Raw genomic sequence first — 20,659 nt, forward strand, 5'->3', positions numbered from 1 at the left:
TTTAAAGGAAAATAATGTAGGAAAAAAGTATTAAGAAACTATACACTATAGAAGTCATACACTATGGTGTATGACTTCTTTTCTAATGAATATTTAAGATTTAGCACAAGATACCAAATCAACTTTATTAACAACTATAGTAGTTATAACTATATTGTACATGGTAAACCATAATTGTGAAATCTTAGTTAAAGTTTTCAAATATAAAGTTGAGATACAAACTAGTAAGAACTATCTAAAGCCTTAATGATAATAAAGAATAAATTAAATCTTACTTGATATGATTTACTTTCTAATCGGTAGAAATATCCTCCTTTTATTTCCTTGAGATAACACCTTGAACACTATCAAATTTACCTTTAGTAAAAATACCAAATAATAAGTAGATAGAACATTTCTTTATAATATTTTGCATGGAAATGCTCAATACCCATCTTATTAAAGTGTTTTGTGGATTTGAAGCCATTATCGGACTAAAACTTCTAAACCCAAAATCTACTAAATATATACTTGTGTAATACTCTAAATTCGGATTAGATTATTATATGCAAACCCATCAAGAATAAGTTCTCTTATTCTAGTGAAATCTATGTTAGTAGAAATCAAGCTTCTAAAGACAAAACAAGTGGGTGGCACACACATATGCTATTCAATTAAGGTGTGTAAGATTTAGAAGTCTAGTTGGAGACTTATCGAAGCATCGCGTAACAGAAATCTGTACTTCAGTAAAAAGTTCAAGAGTATTGATTTCTAGAAGTCCAATTGATTTCTAGGTACATGTCAAAGCTAGTGGGAGCATAATTGTTATGCTAGTATTGCATGTTGAAAATATTGTTCGTAGGGAACATAGTTTTCAATTTGCAAATTGCAATGTTTGGGAATTGTTTCGCTATAGTAGACTTAAGGGAGAGGGCACTCATACTTATTTTTAAATCTAAAGGTTTAGAGTATAGGGTTAAATAGAACTTAGTCATAGACATATATGAATATCATGTTGAAATGGTTCAACATAAGATATTCAATATATGAAAATATTATAACAAGAAACTGAAAAGATATCAAATCCTTATGTGAGACATAATGAGTCGGCTTCAGATATAGGATCGATTATATATGCTATAGTATTCGCTTATTATAATTTTTCAAATGCTTAGAGCATTGTGAGAAAAAGGACTAGAATTTTTGTCACGAACACAAACGACAAACACCCAATATTGACAAAAGGTTTTACAACCAACATGCATTCGTGCTCAGTTCACCTTCCCGGAGGAGTACAACAAACAATCTACCAACACCATGTCATACCAACAAGCATCTAATCTCCCGCATCAACAATACAAATACCACCCTCATTGGAGATCTCAATATTATATTCTGTGTCATATTATCTTTTAGTATCCATATTTTAACTTGGGCGTTAGAGCGTAATCCTTAGACAACCATGGATTAAGGCCGATCTGGGTTTCCCTTTGTTATCAACTTATCATAGGTCCGAGAGATTCACACATTTTAGCTCGGAAACTTGTACTCTCAATTGCACAACCACACACCTTAACCCATTATCGAGACTTAGTTGCATCAATCTCTAATAATGCAAATTCTATATCTAAGAGTTTTATGTTACTTAATTCCATGTGGCGATTGATTTTAAGCTAGATTAAATTTGTTTAAAATCAAATAATTAATAAAATTGTAAACTTTCATCACATACATATACACATAATAATACCATAACATTTCTTGTAAATTAGGTCTCGGTGGACAACTTTTTCCATTAAAATACAATTTCTTGTAAAGTAAAAATATATTTTATGGAGAGACATTTTAGATTCTAAAGAAGTTGGCAAAGTTCTTTTTGTTGCCATTTCCCCCACCATTTGGCAAGAATTTAGGAATTAGGATAGGAACAACCGAACAAGTAGGGCAAGCTCATAAATAGTGACAGCCACGCTCGCCATTGTGAGACTAGGCCCTTTCTATCGTCCTCATCATCACCATCAAGAACTTACAAGACAAATTTACAAAAAGAAAAGGGGGAAAGAGAAGACAAAAGGTTTTGGGCCCCTTCCCACCTCACTAGGAAGAAACCAAGACAAAAAATAAAAAAGAACCCAGAAAAACCTCTTTCCTTTGCTTGCACAAATTGTGCTTTTTTCTTTCATTGATTCCTATCGGAATTCAGCACCTCAAAAGCCAAAACCCACATAAAGGTGTCCTTTCTCCCGATTCTTTTGCAGTTGAGATGACATAAAATTATCGAGAGAGTTAATTGTGCTGTCATGAGTACGGAGTTTTACCCATTTGTGATTCTTTAGGGTTTTCGACTTGGTGTTTATAGGTGATTGATTGTGTTTGTGCAATAAAAGAGAGATGCAAACAGATAAATCAGAGCAGATGAGATGGGTGGCAGCGGATACTCGAGGGAAACACAGAATTTCGGCTGAATTGAAGAGACTTGAACAAGAAACTCGCTTCTTGGAGGTTTGATTTCTTGCGTTTTGAAGTCCCTTTTTACTAATTTCAGTATTTACTCGTTTCATCGCTGTTTTCATATATTAGTTCTTGTGGGATTACTTCAAAATTCAATTTTTTTTTTTTGTTTTATATGTCGTTTCCTCGAATTCAGGATTATTATGCAATGATTGTTTGAAGTTAATTATACATCGAAGTTCGCTTATTTCATCTGTTTTTTTTTTGTAGTTTATGGTGCTTCATTTTGTCTATTTGTTAACATATGACAAGAAATTATCTCAATTCAATGCGACCTTTTGTTATTCTTCGCAGAAAGTTTCTAATTTTTTCCATCTTAGAGTACTCTGATTTCGATTTTGCTTTTTGCCACTAAGCTTCTTTTGAACTAAAATCAGTATCAATCGACATTGCTGTTAGCAATTTATGATTTTTACAATAAAAGCTTCATCTTCATCTGGATTCAATCATCAAAAAGTTCAAATTTGATCTGCTATGTTTTATATGGTTTAACTATCTTCATATGTGGTTAAGAATATGATGTGATCCAATTCGTTGCTTTCATCAATAGGTTCATATTGTCCGATTGTAGTTTTTGTTACTTTTGGATTATTAGGTTTCAAATGTTTCAACATTTTAGGAGAATGGATTACTGTTTTTGGACATAATAGCCTCATGATTTGCTCTTCGTCACTTTTTTTGTGTAAATGACATAAATGCCCACCTACTCTGTGTATGTTTATCCTGTATGTATTTGTTTTGTATACATGTTTTATATCTTCACAATATATATGTAGGTTCTTGTTTATGTGTTTGTGTAAAAGACATAAATGCCCTTTGCCCTACAACATATATACTACTTGTATGTTTCTAAAATATGTAGCTTCCACAAGTATCAAAGAGTATTTTCAAACAAATGCCCTAATTTATCAATTTGACAAAATTTGCAATATTTTATTTCACCTAAAAAGTCTCTAGAAAGTTCTACTACATCTAGAGACTTTTTCATGTAGAATGATTTTTGGGACATCAATTAAAAGCCAAGAATGCATATACGCGACACTTTGCTTACAATTCACTAATCAAAACTACGTAGTTTTGATCACGAGACGTTGAACTACACACTATTGCTTGAAACACTTACATACAAATATGTTTTTTTGTTACATATAAATAACTATATGTATTAAAAGCTTATTCTTGTGATATTATTTGTAGGAGGAATTGGATCAGCTTGAAAAAATGGAAGCAGCATCGGCTGCATGCAAGGAGTAAGTATGAAGTGATAAATTTTCATTTTTTTTTTTTGGTAATTGTGTGTGATTTTCGGTTTTATAACAAACTTTTTCTTTGTTTTTTTTAATAGAATCCTAAGTAATGTGGAAACAAGGCCGGATCCACTACTTCCAATGTAAGACATTTTCCTTCTTTGGTTAAATTAAAAATATCGATCCCATAAAAATGGCAAGACTTGTTTAATAAAGTTAAAGGGTTAATTGCTTCTTAATGCTATCTTTTTTTTTTTTTTTTTTTTTTTTTTTTTTTTTTTTTTTTTTAAATTTATGCTACAAAAAAGTGCCTAAAATATATTGGTTAAACATTAAAGATGATCAAAATATTTATGCAACAATATTTCACCTTTTTACAATTTTATGCGATTGACACGAATTATGCACTATGCATCCATGTTGTTTCACATGTTAGTCATGTTAAATGTAAAATGTTTCATTTAAAAAAACTATTTTGTTGCATAAGTTTGGGAAAAGCTCAAACATTGTTGCATAGGCAAGCATTTCATCCTAAGTTAAATGTCTAAAATACCCTCGAGTATATGACACCTTTTTGACCAAGACCATTCTCATGACCATGGACAATTAGGTCATTTTAGCTTTGAGCATGAATTATATAATCCTTTCAACGTTTGTTATGGAGGGCATTTTTGCAACCGTTTCATCCTAAGTTAAATGTCTAAAATACCCTCACGTATATGACACCTTTTTGACCAAGACCGTTCTCATGACCAAGGACAATTAGGTCATGTTATCTTTGAAAATGAATCATATAATTAAAAAAAAGGTCAATGCCAAAAGAATCATGTGTAAATAATGTACACAACAGTAAGGAGTCCAATGAACATTAAAATATAAACTCCGATAATGTAAAATTTGATACTCGAACCCTTGACCATTGACCATTTTTTTTTTTTTTTTTAATTTCTAATTCTACAATTTTATGTTCTTAATGACAGCACAAATGGGCCCACAAATCCATCATGGGATCGATGGTTTGAGGGACCTCAAGATAAATCGGGTTGCAGATGTTGGATACTTTAACAAATATTCTTCGTAAATTCATTGGATTTCATTTTGGGATTCGTGCAATGAGTGGAATTTGTACAAATCTCATTACAGATAACAGAAAACAAAACAGGCTTCTTTTCCCAAATGGGTCATTGTGCAGAAACGTCAAATTCTTTTTCATTTGTAGAGGAAACTAAAGGGTTTTAGGGTTTTTTTTTTTTTTTTTTTTTTTTTTTTATTGTGGGTTTATTTTGTTATCAAAGTATTGTCGATTTTTTTTTCAGATAATTATGGTTTTTGTGATTAAAAGTTTGAATCTTTTATGTTACATTGTTTAATTAAAGATCATGCGAATCTTTATGTTACATTGTTTAATTGAAGATATGAAGAAAAGGATGCTTTTTGGAAGTGGGTTTTTCTTTTTTCCAAGTTATTGTGATTTTGGTAATCAAGTTAAAATCGGATAATTAAAGATTAACATTGGGTAATGTTGTAATTAGTCTCTAAACTAATTTTATTTTCTTTAGTTGTGACTTCGGACTACAATTGAAGTATGCATAGAAGAGAAACGATGGCGTGTAATTATTTTTTATTTTAGTCGTAGAATATTGGGAATACTGTGGGCCTTGTATAAAATTATTAATCGAGTTTTATTGTATATGATTCATATCCTCCTTAATAAATGAATGTTTTTTTTTTGCCACTTGTCAATCTCTCATGAATTTTGACATTTGTCGTTTTATGGTAATTTTGAAATAAGTATTATCCACTTGTCAATTTTTGGTTTGATTTCATTTTTAGTAATAAATACGTTTCTTTCGTTATTTCTTATTTTAAAGTTGTACATTAAAAAATATTTCAATTTATACTTTAAGTTTAATCATTTTTTAAATCAACCCGTATAATATATGGGTCTCACACCTAGTACAATAAAATAGGTAGGTTATAGTGCAAAGAGTAAATTAAACCAATGGTCTTTATCGTTTGAGGTAATTTGTACGTTTGGTCTTTAATTTATTTTTTTAACTTGGAAGGTCTATTTTTTTTTTGTTTTTGTTGCGTGCTTGGTCCCTATATTAACTAAAAATACTACTTTGCCTTTTCTTTTTAATTTATTTAAATAAACACATCCAACTCCACTTCTACCTCACTTTACCTTATCTATCTCATATTATTTAAATAAATTAAAAAATCAAGAGCAAAATAGTCTTTTTAAGTAAGATAGAGACCAAGCGTGCAACAAAAATAAATTTTCTGAGTTAAAAAAAATTAAGTTAGAAACAAAAACGTGTAAATTACTCCAAACCATAGGGACTGTTCATGTAATTTACTCTAGTGCAAAATATTAGAGTGTAGAAAGAGCAATCAAAATATTAGAGTGTAGAAAGGGCAATCATGTAATTTCACTTTTATCTGGGTTATGTACTTATGTTTGTTTGTTTCCTAACAGTTGGTTTAACTTAGATGTAATCTTACGCCTTCTTTCTCTTTCTCTTATATATTGTAACTGAAATCATCAAGATAATTCAAGTAATTCGTTCTTTTACTTTGTAATATGATATCAGAGCTATGCATAGCTTCAGTTTTTGAATCACTTGCTAAATCGTTCTTATTGATTGTTCATCAAGTTTACCATTAGTTCATTCTTAATGGATTCTCAATTCAATCTTCCATGATTTCCATGACTTCATCGGATGCATCTTTGGTCATGTGATATCTCCAAGCGATGATCACTTGCATCCATATTACTCTTCATATGTCGATTGTTATCGAATTTTGTATAATTAAACTTGTTATTTCATGGATTCTAAATTTTGTATCAAAGGAAATTTGCATCAATATCATGTTCGACCAAACTGCTTGTGATATTTGGACCAAATTGAAAGAATGATTTCAACAAAGCAATAAAACTTGAATTCATCAAATTTCACGGAAATTGTTAATCTGTAACAAAATTGAAATTCAATTCGAGTATGATTCACAAATTTGAAATCTCTCACATAAAAATTGATCAATTTTTGTCCATGTTGTTCATGCATAAAGTGTGTTGTGAATGTAATAGAGTCAAAAAGATTGAGCAATATCTTCAAATTGAACATGTTATGAACTTCTGTAATGGGTTTAAATGATTTTTTTTTCACACAATAGGACAAATTTTGTTGGTGATTTGTTTCACTAATGTGATTTAAGTGTAATGAGATTATTTTGTGTGACCAAAAGTATCTTGATAAATATTAAACAAGTAAGGAAGGTATGAAGTACACACTTGTTTAAATTTATTCAAGATTAAAAGTAGACTGTCATTTAAGGGCGAAGCCCCTGAACGAACGGGGGTCCGAGGGCAGCGCCCTTGGGAGCAGGGTCCAAGGGGTAGAGCCCCTAGCTGGGATCTAGCATTAGAAATCCAAATTTAGAATATTTGACCCGTTTTGGCTTGGTATTAATCCTTATAGAAAACCCGGATTTATGACAGTTTTTTGACTGTTGCCAAACTGTTTAATGACAGAGTTTTCAGACAAAGGAGATATTTTAACCAATTTTGGTCAATGTTTTCTGGTACTCACGAAATTCATATCTTATTCTCTGTTCTTTTCTATTTTGAGTCTTATCCAATCAAAGATTAGGGAGTACCACCCGATACTTTGATTTGATAGTGAAATCACAATTCTTAGAATTTCCAAGGCTATTATTATCCCATTTTGTAACAAAAATCAAAGTATTATGTGATCATGGCAAGTGGCGATTCTGTGAAGGATATGACAAGTAAGTTTGACAAATTGAACAAGTTTGAAGGGCAAGATTTTTGTAGATGGCAGAAGAAGATGCATTTTCTCCTTACCACTCTGAAAGTGGTGTATGTTCTGAGTACACCCATGCCAGTTTTACCAGAATCTGTTGAAGATGAACCTTTGGAGACAACAAGAAGGAGATCAAAGTGGGAAAATGATGATTACATAAGTCGTGGTCATACTCTCAATGGTATGTGTGACTCTCTTTTTGATATCTATCAAAATTTCGAATATGCAAAAGAACTGTGAGATTCTCTTGAATCCAAGTACATGGCTGAAGATGCTTTTAGCAAGAAGTTTCTTGTCAGTAACTTTATGGGTTACAAGATGGTTGACTCCAAGCCTGTTATGGAAAAATTCCATGAAATGTTAAGGATCCTGGGACAGTTTGCTCAACTTAATCTGAAAATAGATGAAGCCATTTTTGTGGCTGTGATTATTGACAAACTGCCCCCTTCCTGGAAGGATTTTAAACACAATATGAAACATAACAAAGAGGAATTGACTTTGACTCAACTTGGAAGCCATTTAAAGATTGAAGAGTACATAAGGACTCAAGAACTTCATAACAATCCTAAAGGCAAAAACCAAGTTAGTTCCTCTTTTGTGAACATGGTGGAAGGAGAAAGTTCAAAGAATCCCAAGAAGTCTAATGGAAAAAGGAAGTTTAAAGGAAATGATGACAAGTCTTCCAACAAGAAGGCTAAGTTGGTTTGTTGGAATTGTAACAAACCGGGTCACTTCAAGAAAGATTGTCGTCTTTGCAAAGTGAATAAGGATGGTGCTAGACCAAGTGGATCCAAGGATCCAGAAAAGCAACAAGGTCAGATTTCTGTTTCATTGCAGAATTCTAAATATATTCAGAATTATATTTTTGTGATTTATGAATCATTTTATGTGCAGGATCATAAAGTTGCATGGTGGGATGATCCGGGAGCAACAAGTCATGTTTGCAACGATCTATATTGGTTCAAGGACTTTCAACCAATTGAAGATGGATCTGTTGTGAAAATCAGAAATATTGCAACTGAACCAATCAAGGGCATAGGATCTGTTTTACTTACTTTTACTTCTGGGAAATGTTTGTGTTTGAACAATGTTTATATGTTCCAGGGATTCGTAAGAATCTCATGTCTGAAATTGTATTAAATAACTGTGGTTACAAACAAGTGTTAGAAAGTGACAAGTATATCTTGTCAACACATGGTTCTTTTATGGGATTTGACTATATATGTAATGGAATGATTAGGCTTAATATTAATTATCCTTCTAGTGATAATTCTGTTTGCATGGCTTCTAGTAGTACTAGCAATAATTTTCATAAATCTGAGTTATAGCATGCTAGACTAGGACACATTCATTACAAGAGATTAAAAGACATGTCTAAAATGAGTTTAATTACTGATTTTGATATGCAAAATAATGAAAAATGTAAAACATGCATGCTAACTAAAATCACTAGACAACCTTTCAAAGATGTTGTTAGGGAAAGCAAGGTGTTGGATCTTATACATAGTGATTTATGTGATTTTCATGCAACACCTTCCCTTGGAAACAAGATGTATGTTGTTACTTTTATTGATGATGCATCTAGATATTGTTATATCTATTTGCTACATTCTAAGGATGAAGCACTTGATAAATTTAAAATTTATAAACAACAAGTTGAGCTTCATAAAAATGAATTAATAAAAGTATTGCATACTGATAGAGGTGGTGAGTATTATGATCCAGTTTATTTTGAATCAACTGGAATAATACATCAAACCACAGCTCCATATACACCATAACAAAATGGAGTAGCTGAAAGGAAGAATAGGACTTTGAAAGAAATGGTTAATTCCATGTTGTCATATTCTGGTTTAAGTGAAGGGTTGGGTGAGGCAATGTTAACTGCATGTTACATCTTGAATAGAACTCCAAATAAAAGGAGTAAGAATACTCCTTATGAACTTTGGTGTAAAAAGGTACTAAATTTGAGTTATCTCAAAGTTTGGGGTTGTAGAGCAGTTGTAAGGCTTACTGAACCCAAAAGGAAAACATTGGGTGAGAGAGGTATAGATTGTATCTTTATTGGATATGTTGACCATTCTAAGGCATATAGATTCTATGTTTTAGAATCTAATGACTCTGTGTCTGTAAACATAGTGATAGGGTCAAGAGATGCTATCTTTGATGAAGAAATATTTACATCTATACCTAGACCAAGGGACATGATTCATCAATCTTCCAACAAGAGTACTACTCACGCTGAAGATGTTTCCGGTGGTGCAAGTTCTGTACCTAAACCTAGGAAAAGCACCAGAGCTAGAAAAGCTAATTCTTTTGGATCTGATTTTCAACTATATTTAGTTGAAGGAACAAGGAATGAAACTATTTCTTAACATCAATATTGTTTTAATATTGAAGAGGATCCAAAGACTTTCAGTGAAGCTATGGCTTCTAAGGATGTTCATTTCTGGAAAGAGGCAATTCATGATGAAATTGATTCTATTATGCATAACAATACTTGGGTTTTAGCTGATTTACCTCCTAGTTGCAAGGCATTAGGATGTAAATGGATCATCAAAAGAAAAATGAAGGTAGATGGCACAATTGATAAGTATAAAGCGAGATTGGTTATCCAAGGCTTTAGACAAAAGGAAGACATTGATTTCTTTAATACTTATGCTCCTGTTGCCAGAATTTCTACTATTTGATTATTATTAGCTTTTGCAGCTATACATAATCTTGTGATTCACCAAATGGATGTGAAAACTGCATTCTTGAATGGTGACTTGGATGAGGAAATATACATGAAACAACCTAAAGGGTTTGTGATGCCTGGAAATGAACACAAAGTGTGCAAGTTGAAGAAATCATTATATGGTTTGAAACAAGCACCAAAACAATGACATCAAAAGTTTGATGATGTTGTCTTGTCTAATGGTTTTGCATTAAACCAAGCTGACAAGTGTGTATATAGAAAATTTGATACTTCTGGTAAAGGAGTCATGATTTGCTTATATGTAGATGATATGTTGATTTTTGGTACTGATTTAGAAGAAGTTGATAAAACCAAGAAATTCTTATCATATAGTTTTGATATGAAAGACATGGGGAAGGCTGAGGTAATTCTTGGTATAAGAATTAGAAAAAGAAACAATGGGATTTTAATTTATCAATCTCGTTATATTGAGAAGATATTGAAAAAGTTTAACTTCGAGAATTGTTCTCCTATTAGCAGCCCTATAGATACTAGTCTTAAGCTTCTACCTAATAAAGGATCTCCGGTGTCTCAACTTGAATACTCAAGGGATATTGGTTGTCTCATGTATGCCATGATTAGTACTAGGCCTGATATAGCTTATGCTGTGGGAAGGCTTAGTAGATATACCAGTAATCCTAGTTCACATGATTGGCAAGCTGTGAGTAGAGTATTCAAGTATTTGAAAGGGACCATGAATTATGGTTTAACTTATAGTGGATATCCTTCTGTTTTGGAAGGTTATTTAGATGCCAGCTAGATTAACAACTTAGAGGATCACTCCTCTACTAGTGGTCGGGTGTTTCTTCTTGGACGAGGTGCCATTTCTTGGGCATCTAAGAAGCAGACTTGTATAACTAACTCAACCATGGATTCTGAGTTTGTTGCATTGTATGCTGCTGGTAAAGAAGCTGAGTGGCTAAGGAATTTGATTTATGAAATTCCTTTGTGGCCCAAACCGATATCTACCATTTCTATCAGATGTGATAGTGCTGTAACCTTGGCTAAGGCTTATAGTCAAGTGTACAATGGGAAGTCTAGACATTTAGGTGTTAGACATAGAATGATTCGTGAGCTTATCATGACTGGTGTGATATCTGTGGAATTTGTAAGAACTCAGTTGAATTTAGCCGATCATCTAACCAAAGGGTTAGCAAGAAATCTTGTGCACAAGGTGGCTATAGGGATGGGTTTAAAGTCCTCTTAAATATTTTATATTGAGATACCCAATTCCCATCAAATGCAATATTAGATGCTGAATTCAGTGTGGAAAGCTTGATATTTGAAGAGTGGAACACATTTTATCATCATCCCAAGGTATGTGTTCAGTACTGCAAGTTAAGGAGGTTGAAATTTTATTTCTTAATAGTTCTTTGAAAAATTGCATTTGTAGGTGCAAGAACAAAAGAACTACCTATATAAGAATGAAGTTTAGCTGCTTCAAGAAGTTGGGACTTGACTTTGATATCCTTATTGAAGGATGGGACACAAGCTAGTAAAATATAGTGTCAAGTTAGAACTTTGAGAATGTAAAATGTTTTGTATATTATCTTCATGTATTCACTTAGAGTAGAAAGGGTTCAATCCTTAGTGACACCCTAATATTCGAATATTTGGAATGAATAATATACTAATGTGAAATTCAATCGTCACGATATTTCATTTATGCATCAGTATGTTGTTATGTTTTTTGTTTTTAAATTAATCAAGATTACACTTAAATGGGGAGAGGTTTGTTGGTGATTTGTTTCACTAATGTGATTTAAGTGTAATGGGATTATTTTGTGTGACCAAAAGTATCTTGATAAATATTAAACAAGTAAGGAAGGTGTGGAGTGCACACTTGTTTAAATTTATTCAAGATTAAAAGTAGACTGTCATTTAGGGGCGAAGCCCCTGAACGAACAGGGGTCCGGGGGCAGCGCCCCTAGGAGCGAGGTCCAAGGGGCGGCAGCCCCTGGCGGGGTCTAAGGGGCAGAGCCCCTGGCTGGGACCGAGCATCAGAAATCCAAAGTTAGAATATTTGACCCGTTTTTGGCTTGGTATTAATCCTTATAGAAAACCCGGATTTATGATAGTTTTTTGACTGTTACCAAACTGTTTTATGACAGAGTTTTCAGACAAAGGAGATATTTAACCAATTCTTGTCAGTTTTTTCTGGTACTCACGAAATTCATATCTCATTCTCTGTTGTTTTCTCTTCTGAGTCTTATCCAATCAAAGATTAGGGAGTACCACCCAATACTTTGATTTGATAGTGAAATCACAATTCTTAGAATTTCCAAGGCTATTATTATCCCATTTTCTAAAAAAATTTATTAATAGGTATGATGCCTGCAGTCAGTCGTGTATATTCTCTAGTCACACAAGAAGAAGAACATAAATCCATATCGAATTATACTAAATAGCCCATGATTTTCATTGATAAAATCAAATGTTTAAAAGACTTCCAATCATAATACAAATCAAATGAAAAGACCATTCCTTTTGTTTTCAGTGCAAATTTCAAGGACACACTGTGAACAAATGTTATAAGTTGCATGGCTATCCACCTAATCATAAACCCAAAGCCAAGTCAAGTGATGTAGTCCGAAGTTTGTCGTGGTTGTCTTAACTTACAAAGGAAGGTTTCATCATTTTGTAAAGGTTTTTTATTTGCTGAGTAGGGAGCACTTCGTAAGTGCTCCTTTCAGTAATTGAATCATGTGTGCTCTTCTACATGTCTTATTATTATTGGTTGTTATTCCAATGACTTAGTTATTTTGATAATATATATAATGGTGGATAGATAATATAACTAATCCTTTTTTGAGTTCATGTTCTTACTATATCACTTGAGCTTTTATTTGCATTCCTCGGTAAAGCAAAGCATATTTGTATTTTGTTTGTTTGTATTAATTCTACATTTATGTTTGTTGTTGATTTCTTGTCTCAATAAGTGGTATAATAGTAGTATTGTTTAATTTGTTGGAATTTCATTTCATTTTTCACTTGGTAGATATGATCTTGTTTGCATATACATTTTTCATTTTAATTTGTTGATTTATGAAGCTTTTGACAATTTGATCATGTTTTTCAATGGCAAACAACTATAATTCTCATTTGCTGCATAATGTTGCTAATGGCATAACTTTGAATACTCATTCTCTGTTCTAGATCATGGAAAGTGGGAAATTTGAATGAAATACTCTCTCTATGTACTTGATGAAGAGATATGAAATACATTGAAGTTAGATGTAACACCATGTTTTGGGTATGTCTCTCTTTAAAAGTATTAATATTTCAAATTCTGGATTTTTGGTGGCTTTGACGTGGTGAATGAGTCCCACGGCATGGCCATGGTCAGTGAAAACGTGGAGGCTAAGTAAGTGCCACGACCTGGCCATAGTTTAATTACAAACCCTAATTCAGGGTTTGTGTAACACCTGAAATCTAGAATACTAATTAAGGAAAGATAATATGCAATTTGAAGGTCAACTCGTCGAGTCCAAGAGGGATAACTCGACGAGTAGGAATAAGAGTGGAAGAGGGTTGAGAAACCTACTTGACGAGTTGGTCTGGGTTTGGGAAACCCTAAATTCGGGATATTGCACCCTATTTAAACAACTTAACTGTAGGGTTTTGGCCTCATTTCCAGCGTCCAAGCCCTAAACCCTAAAACTCAAAACCCTAATGCATTGTGAGAGTCTGTGAGCCATTTTTGAGTGAGTTTGTGTGCACTGAAGCTTGAGGAAGAAGGAGAAGCTTGGGGATTCAAGAAGAGGGTCTTAGATCCAGAAACATCTTCCCATTCTCAACATTTTCGGGTAAGCAAGTCTCAAACTTGCTCAATGATTTCTTAGATCTCTTTTAGTTGGATTTAAGGGTCTTTTGACCCCATTATGGGAAAAATGATACTCTCCATGGATTATATGTTAAGGATTCCCACTTTCTAGTAATATTTGGCCATTAGAATCATAAAAAGGGTCTCAAACCCGTTTTTGTCCAAAAAAAGGCCATGTTCATGGAAGTAGATTGCTATATCTTGAGTTTGGATACATTTGAGGCGTGCAAAGCTATCAAGTTGTCAACTTTACAGAAATAGGTTATGGAAACAATATAGATATGTATTCTGGAGCCTTAGATCTAAGGAAAAAGTTGTATAGTCTAGGAATGCAAGAGACTCGACAAGTTTATAGAGGAACTCGACGAGTCCGGTCGAATTTTCCTAATACTGTTCATGGAACTTGGCAAGTCCATAAGGGAGCACGACAAGATGAGTCATTATGTCCCGATTTAGTTTAAGGTACAACTCAACGAGTCTGTGAAGGGACTCGACGTGTTGACTCGATTTATCGTGACCATGAGTGGCTAGGGAACTCGGTGAGTCAGGGGTGACACAACGAGTTGGATCGCGATTCAAGGATTCTGATGATCGCGATTCAAGGATTCTGATTCATGGAACTCGATGTGTTGATGGACCAACTCTATGAGTTGATTCAACCAGGATGTTGACATTGACCAGAATATTAACTTTGACCAAGGTTGACCCTTGAAGGGTTATGGAGTTCGTAATAGATTCTAGAGGGTGGTCCCATGAAAGGGTTTGGGCTCAATTTGGAAAATTGGGTCATTAAAGGGCTTTCATGGATTATATAGTATGGACCTAGATGGGTCAGGGGTGGAATGGTCATTTCACCCCAAGTAAGGGTTTTGGATCATGGTTTGAGTCCCAATGGATAATTGGGTGATGTTTTAGGTATTGATATCTCGAGGAGTTGCCAGGACAGCAGCTAAGGAACTCTTGCAGTGGACTATAGCAGTTTGAAGTGAGTTACCTTCCAGTAGGAGTGGGTTGAAGGCACCAATGTCGGCCCACTAGTAGTTGATTATCTTTGAGACGATTGTCTTTGGGATAATTGTTTGGTATACCACTATCTTGTAACATCCTGTTTTGGATCGTCTATGATTTAGGAATTCGTGGGCTGCAACCCAGGCATGAGGAAGCCCTAGGAGCTGGGACGAGTTACTGGGAGCGTAGGGCTTCTTGTCACCTCTCTGTGGGTGTAAAATTCGTAGTAAACGGACCTGTAACGAAGAAGCTACGACAGTTTGATGTTTTGGAAAGATTAGTCCATATTTTGAAAAGTGTGGCGATTTGAGTACGCGGGGCGTAGTTATGAGTACGCCGGGCGTAATCATACGTGTATGAGGAACGCGAAAGCCACCCAATACGCTGGGCGTACCGGTGGGTACGCTGGGCGTACTAGGTCTTGGAAGAAAAACCCTAACTATTGGAGTATCCATATTTAAAGAACATCATGCCTTCATATCCAGCCACCATTTTCCAACACCTTCCTCCTCTTAAAACCCTAAATCTCATTTATTAGCTTGTGAGTGCATTTGGAGGCTTAGGAAGTAATATCGTGGGATTCTTTTGAGAAGAAGGAACTTCGAAAGAAGAAGAGTGGATGTTCAAGCTTATGGATATGAGTTTCCTTGAGGATGGAGCATCAATCAGAGGTATCAAGCTGAAAGCTTTACTCTTATTTTGCATAGTTCATTTAAAGGTCCATTTTAGGGTTTATGTCCCCAAAGCTTGAAGCTTTATGGGTTGGTCCACCCCAGAACCTTGTACCTGTCCTCCTTGATGTATTCAAATGTTAGAGTTCATAAAAGTGGAGTCTTGGTTGTCAAGACCTTCCCCTTTAAGAGATACTAGGATTTTTATGGTGAATGAGTGAGATTAATTGAGATCTAGACTTATTCAGCCTTGAGGGGGCTTAAAGTCACCAAATTTATGCTATAAGAGACTTTATTGGACCGACATCTGAGATGGTAGCTTTTGTCTTAATGAGTTAAGACCAATAGAGTTGAATGAACAAGATTCGGACGTACGCTGAGTGTACTCCCAGTTACGCGCAACGTAATGCTAAGCCACCCCCAATGCATGCATGGCTGGACGTACGCCCAACGTAGTAAGGCGTACGCCCAGCGTACACGCCATGCGTTGACCTCTTCGTTGACTTTTAGGGCTTCGAGCAAATGTGGATTTGGAGGGGCAAAATGGTATTCTCTCCTTCCAGAGAATTTGTAAAGGGTTATGGACTGTAGTGTTAAGTTCATTTGGGGTTAGGCCCAATTAGGAAGATTGAGCCATTAGTGGGCCCTTATGTTGGGCTTGCCTTTTACTCAAGTTTAAGGGTTGAGATTTGAGTGGACCCATTTAGTATTGGGCCTTGGTGGGGCCAAGGAGTTTGAGTTATTATGGACCAAGTTGGTGGTGTATATTTAAACCTAATGAGTAAGGGTATAGTCTCTGATCCTAATTAGGGTTACTATGGGTTTGGCACAGTGTTAGAGGCCGGTGTGCAGCGGCATCATGTTTAGGAACCGTACTTCATCCGAGGTGACTCTTCTCACTATACTTTACCTTGAGTGGTAGTTATGTGTGACCGCAAGGTCTTACATGCTTACATTGAGTATTATGTTATGCTGCTTTATGTGCTATGTTGTGCATTATTTCTTTGTGATTTATGCCATGCGAAGCTTTACAGACCGGACCGAAGGGTCCAATGATCTAGACCAGGCCAGACGGTCCAACGAGGTATGGGACTGGAGGGTCCCACTGAGACACATTGACCAGAAGGTCTAATTGAGTTTTAGCCTCGAGTGGTTAATGTGTTGTGTGTGGTATTTTGGGGAACTCAATAAGCTTCGTGCTCACCGTGTTATATATTATTTGTTTTAGGTTTTCTCAGGGTCACGGGACGACACCGACTTGACTGTACACAATAGAGAAAGAATTATGTTTCGAGGATACTGGAGTTTTATATATAGATTTAAATAAGAGAATTAATGATTTGACGTTTTTACAAAAAATGAGATTTATTATTGTGAAATTGTGTTTTTAAATTGAGAAATTTGTTTTGAAAATTTATGACGTTACAAGTTGGTATCAGAGCCTTGGTTTGAGGGATTCGGATGCACCTTCGGGTAAATCTGGACTCAAACCTAGGATTGGAGAAAGAATTTTCAAAAGAAAGGATTTTGCTAAAACGAGCAAGAGTCTCTATGAGAAAACGAGAAGGAGCAGTGTGTACAATCAGCCAGAGCCCAAACGGTGATTTCCCAAAATACCCTTACTTTTGTGTTATGAGATATTTTATGAGATATAATGCATGCTAGAGATAGGCTAGGTATTTCATATTTTAGGACTAGAGTGGCCTGATTTGTGATGCCTTAGCCTAGGAGTTGCTGTTAGCTATGATGTGCTTTCGAGTATGTGTTGAGTAAGAGTATCGAACAGGAATATTTCAGAGATAGATCTTCGAGTAGAGGGGTAATATAGGAGTGATACCTAGATGAGCATTGGAGGATCCTGCTGAGAGAGTTGTTAGATGCCCGCGTAGGGTAGAATTGTTTGACTTCATTGGCACCTGCTGAGTGTGAATAGAGCCAATGGAGCTGTATCCTAGAGTGGTGTTATGAGCTAGTGGAGATTATTCGATGCCCGAATGCTGCTTGCTTCGTGCTTTGTGGAACTCTCGATGATGGGAGTCAGCTACTAAGTGAATATGACGATATTTAGGAGGTAGATGGCTGGCATCATTAGGAGTTCTTTAGTAGCTGATGGCGGAGAAGTGTGAGAACCTAGGAAGAGTCTAGGGGGTGACCATAGTCAGATGAGTGCGCTGGCAGAGTAGAGCATCTTGCTGGGGAGCGAACACGCGTGACGGGATGGGTGATCAAGAAAGTTGAACAACTACCTAGAAACTCTCGGATGGTCCGTGTAGAAAGTATGGGTAGATGTGGCAAGTAGTATGGGCCCGTACTACCGAAAGCAAAGGACCCATACTCGATACATGGGGTATTCCGAAGGTTCTACGTAGCAGATTGAGAGGGGATGTCATGGTTCGGGTACCATGCTTCGTAGCAGATTGAGAAGTGATGTCATGATTCGAGTACTATGCTTCGTAGAAGATTGAGAGGTGATGTCGTGGTTCGACTACCATGATTCGTAGCAGATAATGCTTGTGCCTTTTCCCGGTTATTCTGTGGTGATTAGCTAGACTGAAATCAAATGTGAAGGAGTATGGGGCCGGAGGGCCATGACAAACGAGTTTCAATGGAGCATCCGTTGGGAGGGAAATCAAGTTGTTTTCGAAGGATTGCTGGAGAGATGCCAGCTAGAGTTGCAAGACTCAAGGATGAGTAAGGATGGTGCTTTATGGAGGACTACGGTCTGAGTCGAGAAATTGGCCAATAGTGGAGATGTCACCTTTTGTGACCTGACTGGTGCTATTTCCGTTTCCTGTGGGAAACACAAGAGATGTTGAAATTTTCGGTTTCTTAGGTTGGGGGTGAACCCTGTGGGATAGCACTGACGACGATCTTCAACCAGAGTATCTGGCAGTATTTCTGCCACGAGGTAATGATATAGCATGAGCAGGTTGTCAGTGGGGACTGAGATGGTCAAGGACTAGGATACATCCTATTTGAGTACAGTAGGGCATGTGTTAACTGCAGCGACGAACGACCAAGGGGAGTATATTGGGGTAGTGGCTCTTATTGTATATGATGGGTGTCGAGTGTGGAAATGAGGTCTCTGCTCTTATGATAATTTGTGTGACGGAACGTTGGTTGAGGATTCGAGGATGAGGAGTATGATAGTTCATTATTTCCTGACTAAGGGTCAGGGGTACTACTGGACAGTTTAGATGTCTGGTAGAGTGAGATGGTATGAGATTCTAAATGACTAGAGGCAGTCATGATGAGAAGTTTTTGAGGATTTCACCTGAGATTCGGGGTATTTGGAGTTGCTTGATCTCTATCGGGGAGATCATTGGGTGTTGCGTAGCACTTTACAAGAGTAGGTGCGATGTCACTGGTAGAAATAGTCAGTGGGATAGATTGTTAGTGCGCCAATTGGCGATGGTTTGAACCCTAAGTGGGGGAGAACCGGGTATTTTGAGGGGATCAGAGATTTTTTCAAGAGCGGTTAGAGAACTGGATATTGAGACCTGCCGTACGGATTTATGAGACCAGGGTTGTTGGTGGTCGAGGCGAGGTGTAGAACGAGATAATGCATGTGGTATGTAACATCCTGATTTCCCAGGTAGATTATTTTATTTAATTATTTTGGTGTTTAAGGAGGAACTCGGCGAGTTGGAGCCAAGTGTAGATGTAAAATTGTAAAAGTCGAATATAGTGTTTTGTATAGTTTCGCATTTTATGTTATTTTACTAAGTCATCTTTATGCGAAGTTAAATGTCTAGACTTAGTATATTTTTTGTACACTCATGTTCCCTATAAATAGGGACTGAGGTTAGAAGTAGATAGAGACTTTTCGTAACAAATATCTCTTTTCTGCTTATGTTGTAATCAGTCTTTATCAATATGAGATCTGATTAATATTTACTCTTCGTGTTCTAAATCTTCAATTACTCAAATCAAACTTTGCTTTCTCAAATCTCGATAACAATTCTCATCAATTGGTATCAGAGCAGGATTCAAACTGCTTCGATCTGATTTTCGTGTTAGAATCATTTGCTTTTCGAGTTGCAACTTTACTCAAAATTTTCCACGCATTTTGGTTTTGAAAATCACATTTGATCTTCAGATTTGAATTGATTCTGTCTTTGAATTGTTAAGTCGAGTAATTGATTAGTGATTTGTGATCAATTCAATTGATCAAATTCTCTATTTCATCAAGTTTTTCAAGCTTTCTGAAAATTTCTGTGTTCATCAATGGCGAACTTCAACATGAATACAATGACTTCCTTCTCTCAATTGCTTGGTTCTTCAACCAAAATTCCGATGTTAATTCTAGAATACTATGATCAGTGGGCTTATAGAATGGAAGATTACTTAAATGGAATTGATGAAGAACTTTGGAATTGTATCAATGGAACAGTGCAAGCTCCTATTAATGTTCAACCAATTGGTTCATCTACTACATCTACTGAAGTTGCTGATCAAGAAAAACAGTTGAAGAATAATGAAAAGAGGTGCATGAGGGAACTAAGAGGTGCTCTACCTCCTGTGGTTTACAATTACATCCGTAGTTGTAAAACAGCCAAGGAGATCTGGAACACTCTAAAAGAGAAGTATCAAGGTAGCGAAAAGACGAAGATCAACTCTGTGAAGCAATGTCTAGTTGAACTGAAGGAATTCAGACAAAAGGATGCAGAAACTCTTGAAAATTACTATGATCATCTGAATGAGCTTATGTTTCGCTGCAATAGGTATGGAATCACTAGGTCTCTCATGGAGTTCAATTTAACTTTCATTATGGGTCTTCGCAAGGAATGGCGAAGTGTGAGCATGATGATTAAGAATCAACAGAGTTTTGATACAACTAAATTGAATGATCT

The 20,659-nt window shown here is 35.6% G+C and overlaps 1 protein-coding gene across 1 annotated transcript; it reads left to right on the forward strand.

Moving 5' to 3' along the window:
* The first annotated feature begins 2,236 nt into the window (after positions 1–2,236).
* Positions 2,237–4,981, forward strand: LOC145093957 (guanine nucleotide-binding protein subunit gamma 2-like). The gene is made up of 4 exons (XM_079032204.1): positions 2,237–2,481; positions 3,688–3,740; positions 3,836–3,880; positions 4,718–4,981. Exons 1-4 carry the CDS (start codon positions 2,371–2,373, stop codon positions 4,800–4,802), a joined length of 294 nt encoding a protein of 97 aa, XP_078888330.1. The 5' UTR covers positions 2,237–2,370; the 3' UTR covers positions 4,803–4,981.
* The last annotated feature ends 15,678 nt before the right edge of the window (positions 4,982–20,659 follow it).

Source organism: Lactuca serriola, chromosome 3 (assembly GCF_051521515.1).
Source record: "Lactuca serriola cultivar US96UC23 chromosome 3, Lser_US96UC23_V15, whole genome shotgun sequence".
In the NCBI taxonomy this organism is placed as follows: Eukaryota; Viridiplantae; Streptophyta; class Magnoliopsida; order Asterales; family Asteraceae; genus Lactuca; species Lactuca serriola.